An 8,356-nucleotide genomic window follows, 5' to 3' on the forward strand; every position below is an offset into this window, starting at 1 on the left:
CGAGGAGGCAGCGGCCGAGGACATCAAAGAAAAGGCCAAGGCGTTCTGAGCATGGGAGAGGGGATGGGGGACTGGGAGGGGCGGGTGGGTGAAGCCGGGAAGGAGGGGTATATAATGCGGCGGAAAGCCAAGGGCGAACTACTTTCTTGCTCAAATGTGTGTATGCGGAGTAGGGGAAGAGCGCCTCGGGCAGGGTGATAAGGGAGGACGACGGATTCTTCCATCCCCGTGGGTGCCGCTGGGTATTCAGTCACCCGATTACGTCTGAGACGTCTTACGGAGGTTCAAGCTCAGATAGCGTGTGTATGAGGGAGGGCGCCGAGGAACCGGGTTGGGACGGTCCCCATTGACCTTCTCACACGGCCGAGGAGGGAGCGCACTAGCACGAAACCAAACTAGTAACGAGAAAATACAAACATTGTCCTATGCAGTTGCTTCTTTCGCTTCCATGATCCTTTCTGTCGCTCTGGTTGCATGCCCCTTCCCCCTCAGATCTTCGAACCTGCCACGACAGTCCACTGTCGTACTTGCCACTCCTTGACCAGGCCCGCTTTCACATAGGCGTCTGCGGCAGCAAAATTCTCCGCCACACTTTTGTCGGTGAAAACGAGAACACCCATATCAACAGGATCGGCCAGCGCACCGCCTGAGAGATAGGTGTGGCGGCACCCCATGGTGGCGACGAGAGAGGGGCGTTGAGACAAGAGCGATCAAGCGAATGAGGGTTCATTCACACAATAATCGCGCTTTTACGGTCGGGAGTCAAATTTTTGCATGCATGCCTTCTCCTAATTGTGTTCATCTGCATATCAGCAACATGGCTAAACTCTCTCATCTCAGCGGCCTCGACCAGACAAACCCTCTACCTTCTCTTGTCCCCCACATCTCTCCCACCTTCGAATTCCCTCCTCACGTACCGAGGACCAAGCTCCCTTCCTTTGCTGCTTGAGTCAGGCCCGCCAAGTGTTCTGCACGGTGAGGCCCCCGTCTATCAAGAATATCATTCACATAGTGGTACTGCAAGAGCCAGAGTGTAGTAGGCGTGATAGCCTGCGCAGAGGACATCACTATCCGCAGTGAAGGGGAACGGGAGGGAGGTCAGTGGGCTTATTGAAGACACATACTTCTCATGCTCTGTCCTATGACCTAGATCCACGTCCACTGACATGCTGTCGCACCTCTTTTGTGTTGGAGCAAAGGCTGAGTTGGGAACCGCTGCGTTGCGTTCAGTTGGAAAGTACGTCTGATTGAAAAGCGGCAGGAGGCCCTGGAGGCAAGTATGCCTGGTACAGAATGCAACATGCACTTGCACCTGCGTGTAACTGTGCATTCGAAAGGCAGCCAATTTATTGATTGTATTCAATGACTGAAGTTTAACTTTTGTTACCTTTATGTCCGCAAGAAACAGAGCATAGGAGATCGCCGGCTCGCTCGAAATACTCGGGGAGCGAACATTCGTCTTCCCCTTGTTGTGCAACTTCTGCACTGTCTACGTCCACTCATTATGATTTTCGGCCAGGCACTTATATCTATGATTATGTGGTAGTTCAGTCATTGCCAGAGTATTTTATTTTTTGTTGCATTGGCTAGCCTGGCCTTGGTATCATCTTCAGGCCGACAACCTCCTGCCTACCTAACATCGATCCTTACAATTATACAGCCACTTTCATGCGAATATGCCTATGTGCTCCACTTGTCTCCGCAGACTGCTCCTCCTATTTCTTTTATTTCTTTTGGTATACCAGAACTACGTTCGTAACGTATCATGGGACGAGGCTCCAGATGAGGAGGGGGGGTTGAGAGCACTACAGACCTTGAAAGAGAGCCTGAATAAGTGGTACTCGTCATTGGTCATCATCAAGAATCCATCTAGGAGGTACACATTCTCCGCCTTCTTGAATGAAGAAGGGGGTGAGGGGGAAGTGCAAGATAAAGATGCCTCTGGCGAAAAAGGCGGAGTTATTTTAAGGGGAGAAGGACCTAAACACTATCCGTCGCGTTGGCACTTACGCAGCCAAAATCATGCGCACCTGGCTGTGTTGAGGTACCAACATTACACACGGAAGCTACAACTTTTGGAGGAGGGAGCCTTAAAACCTTTAAAGACGGCGAATTTTACTGGGGCAGGCCTTCGGAGAGCACCCCCATATCAAGGGTACACAAATTGTTTCTTCACTCAGCAATGTGCCAATATCACGACAAATTATGGCAACGTTGCCCGATGCAAGAATATCCGGGTCTGTGAAGTGTGTAGACAGGACGGTCCAGAGGTTGTGTGCGGATTTTTCGTGGTAACTGGTAATCCGGGGAAATTGACGGCTCGGACACCTTTTACCACGAATCCGTTGGTGGAATAGCCTCTAGGACTAAGTAGCCATCGGTCTTTGTCAAGATGTTCTGCGTGGAAGAGAAAGTGAGGCTACATTGGCAATCAAGACATGTAAATAAGTGTAAAAATCAACATATTGTGCATCCAGGCTACGACGCTTTCTCCAAATCCTTGTAAAGCGGCGATCCATACATCCATTGTCTGCGTCTTCTGTTCAACTGTGCTCATGTGCATTCTTTGCTTGCTTTTCGCTCACGTCCCACGACCAGTTTGCATGCTTGATTTCATATTCACCGACTTGTTGGCACGTGCGTGCCCCGCGTCTATACCTCTCAGTTCCCTTCCACCTCCTCAGGCCCATAACCCCTTCCTTGTTCATCAACGTCGTCTTCCGGCTGCACATCGAACTGGTCCAGATCCAGCGTCAGCGTGCGAGAGCCATTGGAGGCCTTGTCTCTGCAAGAGGGGGTGAGGGACGGGGAATCAGGGATAGAGGGCGCAAGATCAACCCACAGCTTTAGGAGCACGATTCAAAAAAATCTTTGGAAAGTTTGTCCCATCACAGCCCCGTCATGCACACACATCTCACACATGCCCCAGACCTAAATTATCCCGCAGGCCATTTACTCATCCCTCCTCCCTCCTTTCCCCTATCCACCCTTACCGGCAGACGCCCACGAGCGCAGTGGCGTTTTCGTAGAACATGTCCTTGAGGGAGATCACCAGGCACTGGAATTCTCCCGATCGCTGTCTGCGAGTGAGGAGAGAGAGAGAGAGGTGAGGGAGGGCAAGGGAAGGGAGAGGTAAGGGAGGAAACCCATATGGCGCTTGAGGTCCGCTATCAAATACGCCAAGGCAGGACATATCCCACGCACGGTCCTCCCCGTTCGTACTTGATGTAATGGCAGACTTTGCGGACGTTCACGTTGTCGAGGGCGGCATCCACCTCGTCCAGCACGAAAAAGGGGGCTGAGCTCGGCGAAGAAAGACGAAATGGGAGGAAATCGGGAGAGAATTTGCTTATTAGCATGATGTTGATGTGTCCCTGTTCATTTTTTGTACATTTACATCTATGCACATGTAAAATTTCCAAGAAGTCACTCCTTTTTTTTCCTGCACCGACCTGGTCTGTAGGAGTGGATGGCGAAAAGTAAGGCCAGGGCAGCGACTGTTTTTTCTCCGCCCGAAAGCTGTTCCATGTCTCGGAAGCTGCATAGGAAAGGGAGGACAACAGGCAAAAGGAAGACGAATGAGAGGTGTGCAAAAAGCTGGAGGACATCTGGGACGAGAAGGTCGAAGCATGAATGCTTGAATGGAGCCTACCGCTTCATGGGGGGCATGGCGTTGTAAGCGACGCCTCCGAGGTAGGGCTCGTCTGAGTCGTCTAGTGAGAGGTAGGCCTAAGAGGCGAGTGAGAAGGGAAAGACAAGGAGTCAGCGCGGTAGCTGTGGGACGGAAGAGAAGAATTATAGTGTGCAATCTCGCGGGCTCAACAGAGAAGCTGCGAACGGGAGAGAGGGCAGACAGGACGCTCTACCTGTCCTCCGAGCGGGTGCTTGCTGCTTTTCGTCAAGTCCTTGTAGATACTGGTCAGGGCATCCGAGACGTGCCCGAAGCAGTCCATGAACTTTTCCTGAGGAACAGTGAAAGAATGGGAGGAAAGGATCGAGGAAGAAGAAATGATTGGTAGGCGAAGGAGGAGCCAGGATCTGAGGGACGAGGTCGAAACCTACGTATCGGTCTTGTCGCAGGTGGGAATAGAGGGCATTGCTCTCCTGAGCCGCCTTTTTGGCCGCCTCGTACTCGTCGCCCGCCTGGAGGATGAAGGAAAAAGGCGCGGGACACGAGGGAAAAAGGGAAAGGCGATTTGGATCTAGAACTCACGGAGGGTGAGCCCAGGCTGTCGCCTTGGACAATTGATTTGCCTACCTCCTTCACCCGGCGGCTCATCTCCTCATATTTTTCCAGGGCCCGCATGTTCGGCTGCATCTTTTCTACCTCGCCTGCAAGCAGGTGAAACAAAAGCAAGTAAGAGGGCGGGGAGGATGTGAGAAATAAGAAGCTTCAAGGCTCGTAAAAACGAGGGCAGGGGTGACGATGGGCGACCGGCAGAGGAAAAATGCGCGACTTGGTGAAGGGCAGGATGTAGAACAGACAACTCATACGGCACATAAGACGAGAGGGAAATTTAACAATAGAATTACCCTTCTCCCTCAGGAGAATATAGACATGGAAAGAATGAGGGAAGCTCATAGGGCGACGTGGCAACCGAAAGGGATGAGGACGCACCTTGAAGATCGGCGATTCTATCATGGTAGCGCTTGCGGGTAGTCTCGAGCTCGTCACGGGCCTTGGCGACCTTCTCTTTTTTGGGAAGGGAGGAGAAGTCGATCTGAAAAATGCGAGGAGGGAGGGAGAGAGCAGAGGGTGAGAGACTTTTCTGTCACGAGGATCCATAATACCAGCCATCCACCGCTGAGTCGCCCAGTCGCCCCAAGTCATTGATTTTTACGACTCCGCCTCATCCACCTCTACGTCTCTTTGTTCCCCATTGTCTTCCTCATATATCTCACCCCCCCTCCCTCCCGCCTTGCCTTGTCCAGCTCCTTTCTATCCTTCCTGATCCTGGGAGCCTGACTTTGGGAGGGATGCGTGCTTGCCTCCCCACCGCCCGAGAAGGAGGAAGAGGCGGTTGAAGTCGACCCTCGCAGCTTCTTCATCTAACGAAGAGAGGATGGAGAACAATGTAAAGGAATGGGAAGGTCATAATCAGCAGTGCCGTAGGGAGGAAAAAGGGTATAAAGAGAGCGAGGGAGGTAAACAGGAATGTGAAGAGGAAGGGGAAAGAAGTATTGAGAGCTTCACCCGCTACCTACCCCGCTCCCTGCTTCGCTTTCAGTCTCCTCGCTTTCCTCCCCATCTTCCTCGCCATCCTCTCCCTCCTCCGTGTTATCAAGCATGGGAAGGTCAACCTAAACGGCCGCGTCAACAGGACCAAAATGGGGCGAGAGAGCATGAGTTGGCTGAGACAGTCGAATGCTCAAAGAGCCTCGATCGCTGGACACAAAGCTCGACTGAGCGTGGCACATCCACCTTCATCTATGGCCGTTTTGCGAGTGGTTTATCACGGAAGAGCTGGGAGGATGTTCGAACGAGCCATACAGCCGGCTTAAAAGGGGGGAGGAGCAAAGAGGGCGTGAACAAGGAAGAGAAGAAAGAAGGTACCTCGTCCACGCGCGCCTTCTGCAGGATGTCGTGTATGCGGGCCCGAATGCGCTCCAAGGCGCTTTCTTCGTGCGTGATCTTACTGGCGATCTCCGTCCGGGCAGCGACTAGGATAAGAACAGAGATTCGAGATGGGTAAAAAGGAGTTTAAAGAGGCAGTAATGCAAAGAGGAACCGAGATCTATAAAGCGCATGGGATGGAAAGAGGACGTTGGAAGGACACATACCAGAGGAGGTGCGCTTCTTCGTCAGTCCCCGGACAAGTTTCTGTTTTTCCTCGTACAGGGACTGCAGAAGGATAAGATTGAGGAAATCGTGCACTGTCATAAAGCGCACCTGATTTTCCAATTAAATCCCTGCTCTGTCCCAGAGGTCGCAACTCCTTACCTTCGCTTCAGCCAACGTGGCCTCCGCTTCCTGCATCGCTTCCTTGAGACCCTCCTCCTTCTTGTGCAAAGACGCCAGACTATCCTCGCCTGCGATTCGAAGAGACATAGGGACATATGAGGAAAAGGTGCCAACGTATACGACGCGAGGGTTGAGACCTTCGAATGCCATATAAGAGGCTTGCGTTTTGTAGGGTGAAGCCGAGGTGGCACACGCCGAATGGAGAAGGCATGCGAGGAAGCAGGGAAAAATACGGAACACAAGGTACACGCGGTGGGCCCCGCTTCGAGCATCGAACAGTATTCCAATGCAAGAACATCAAAAGCAACGGTGAGAGGGCGTCCGAAAGAGGGGGGGGAGGGAAGGAAGGGAAGATCGCAAGGAGCAGTGACTCTCACCAGTCCTAATTTCAGCCTTGAGCGCCTTGACCTTTTCGATGGCCTTCCTTAGAGGTTCCTCGAAGTCTCGCCCTGTAACAGAGGAGATGTATGATCAGGAAAGAGAGTATAAGCTCGCACTCTGAAGCCATTCTGATTCTGGCATGGCGTCCTGAACCCCGCAGAAAGAAAGGAGGGAGGAAAGAGGCAGACGGCGAAAGCGAAGGACCCGTAACCTACCTTCTTCGTAATCGAGCTGAGCGCGGAGCTTGTCCCTGTGGTCCCTCAGGGAAGCCAACTTTTCTTCCCACTCACGCATGGCCTTGAGCTCGCGCTCCTCGTACTGATGGGTATAGAATGGGTTCACAAAGAGAGATGCCAAGTGAATAACCCAATGGGGAGGGAGGAAGGCAAGGAGCGAGAGGACGCGAGTATGGCGCGAAAAGGAGAAAGCAATTCTCATCAGCACGTGTATCTCAGCGTACAAACCAACGAGAGAGGGAAGAAGGATGTCTCGTACCTCGCGGATGTTCTTCAAGGATAGGGCCTTGCAGAAAGCAGCGAAGATCTTGTCCTCCACGGCCTCCATACTTGTTCTCACCTAGGTACATGACAGGGGAGAAACGATGAGACGAAAACCGAAGAGGAAAAAGTGCCACCAAGAGTCAGTTCCGTAGTGATGCACGTTAAAGGGGGATTTGAACCCTTTATGCCTTCTCTCTCTTTCCTCCACAGAATCCTCCGACCCTCACCTCCTGCATTTCCTTCTGCCTCGTCGAGACTCTCGCGGAGAGCGCATCTTGAGCAGTTTGAACTTTGCCTGCAGCCTTCTCGGCCGCTTGGAGTTGGACTAATGAGAGGGAGAAAATTTAAGGAAGCGCAGGAGAGAGATGTGGGAAAGGAGTGTATGTGAGGGAAGCATTCGACGTTCCTCCGTGAAATGACAAACAGTGATAGATGGATAGCAGCAAACACGAGAAGGAGGAAAAATCAGGAGGCGTGAAAGAAGAGGAGACAAGTGGCGAAAAGCGGGCTTGCGGGGGAAAGAAAAGGAAGGAAATGAAGCAGTAGAATCGTTGTACCTGTCAATTCCTTGATCCGGCTTTGGCAAAAGGCGACGGCCTGGTCTGTAGTAGCCAGGCGCGAGCGCAATTGATTTAAGGCCGTGGATCTGGGTGGGGAGGAAGGGAGTGACGAAGGGAAGGAGAATGGGGATTAACAAGGAGCGGCAGTCGCATAATTTGGAGACCGCCTCAAGACTTAGCTTTTCCCCACCCCTTGGCGGCATACATCCTTCACTTACTTGTCTGCGAGCGCCTGCTTGCTACGGCCCCTGCTTATTTCCTTCGCCTCCGCCTCCAGCGCCTCCAGTTTTTCTTTTACCGTCCGCATGTCTTGCGCGTCCCATCTGGGTGCGTAGAGGAAAGAAAGAAGAAGGGTGGAGTAAGGCTTCGGGCATGAAGGAGACTGGGCCAGATGAGGAACCAGACACACAAACGACGCCGAGAAATCATGGGGCTGAGATCGCTAACATCGGCGAGGATGGCTCTACCCCATGGAGCACCCTCTTTTGTTCCCCTTCTCTGCCCCCTTTGTCTCGCTGGCCCTCCTTACCTCCCGGTCGTGCCCCCCCCTCCCTTCCTTCCCCCGCCTGCCTCCTCCACCTTCCCGCCCGTCATGGTCCCGTCCTTGGCGATGACCGACCCGGAGAGGGTCACCGCTTTCACCTTGAAGGACAAGAAAAGGGAGGGAAAGCCAGGGCCGGAGGGTGGGCGAAGATGAATGGACGTGCGTTAAATCATGTTCAAGTGGGGCGAGGACGGTACTCTCCAATTTGAACAGACAAGCCGTTCAGAACAACAGAAAGAGAAGGATAGAAAGGAAGGAAGACACAGTCGGAAAGGTCAACGACGCTTAATGGCAAAGGCGCTACAGCATTTGAGGGAGCAGGCATAGGGATGTGAGAGGGGTGGAGCTATACGGAGGGAAAGGAGAGTGGAAAGAGATTGGAGGGGGGGGGGTTCCCCTATCCACCCTT

At 52.8% G+C, this 8,356-nt stretch overlaps 2 protein-coding genes across 2 annotated transcripts; both read right to left on the bottom strand.

Annotated features, from left to right (window-relative positions):
• Positions 1-416: 416 nt before the first annotated feature.
• NGA_0391902 (uncharacterized protein) lies at positions 417-1,168 on the bottom strand (the record flags this gene model as incomplete). Its single annotated transcript, XM_005852744.1, has 3 exons — positions 417-646; positions 918-1,067; positions 1,147-1,168. 3 exons carry the CDS (start codon positions 1,166-1,168, stop codon positions 489-491), a joined length of 330 nt encoding a protein of 109 aa, XP_005852806.1. The 3' UTR covers positions 417-488.
• A 1,439-nt stretch (positions 1,169-2,607) lies between these two features.
• On the bottom strand, positions 2,608-7,710 carry SMC1 (regulator of chromosome condensation-like protein; the record flags this gene model as incomplete). The annotated part of the gene is made up of 19 exons (XM_005852743.1): positions 2,608-2,785; positions 2,994-3,080; positions 3,223-3,298; positions 3,453-3,538; positions 3,653-3,729; positions 3,867-3,962; positions 4,063-4,143; positions 4,259-4,332; positions 4,619-4,721; positions 5,206-5,301; positions 5,555-5,661; positions 5,782-5,842; positions 5,942-6,030; positions 6,340-6,411; positions 6,559-6,661; positions 6,839-6,919; positions 7,071-7,168; positions 7,401-7,489; positions 7,622-7,710. 19 exons carry the CDS (start codon positions 7,708-7,710, stop codon positions 2,662-2,664), a joined length of 1,689 nt encoding a protein of 562 aa, XP_005852805.1. The 3' UTR covers positions 2,608-2,661.
• Between the last annotated feature and the right edge of the window lie 646 nt (positions 7,711-8,356).

Source organism: Nannochloropsis gaditana (genome assembly GCF_000240725.1).
Source record: "Nannochloropsis gaditana CCMP526 unplaced genomic scaffold scaffold983, whole genome shotgun sequence".
NCBI classification, from domain to species: Eukaryota; class Eustigmatophyceae; order Eustigmatales; family Monodopsidaceae; genus Microchloropsis; species Microchloropsis gaditana.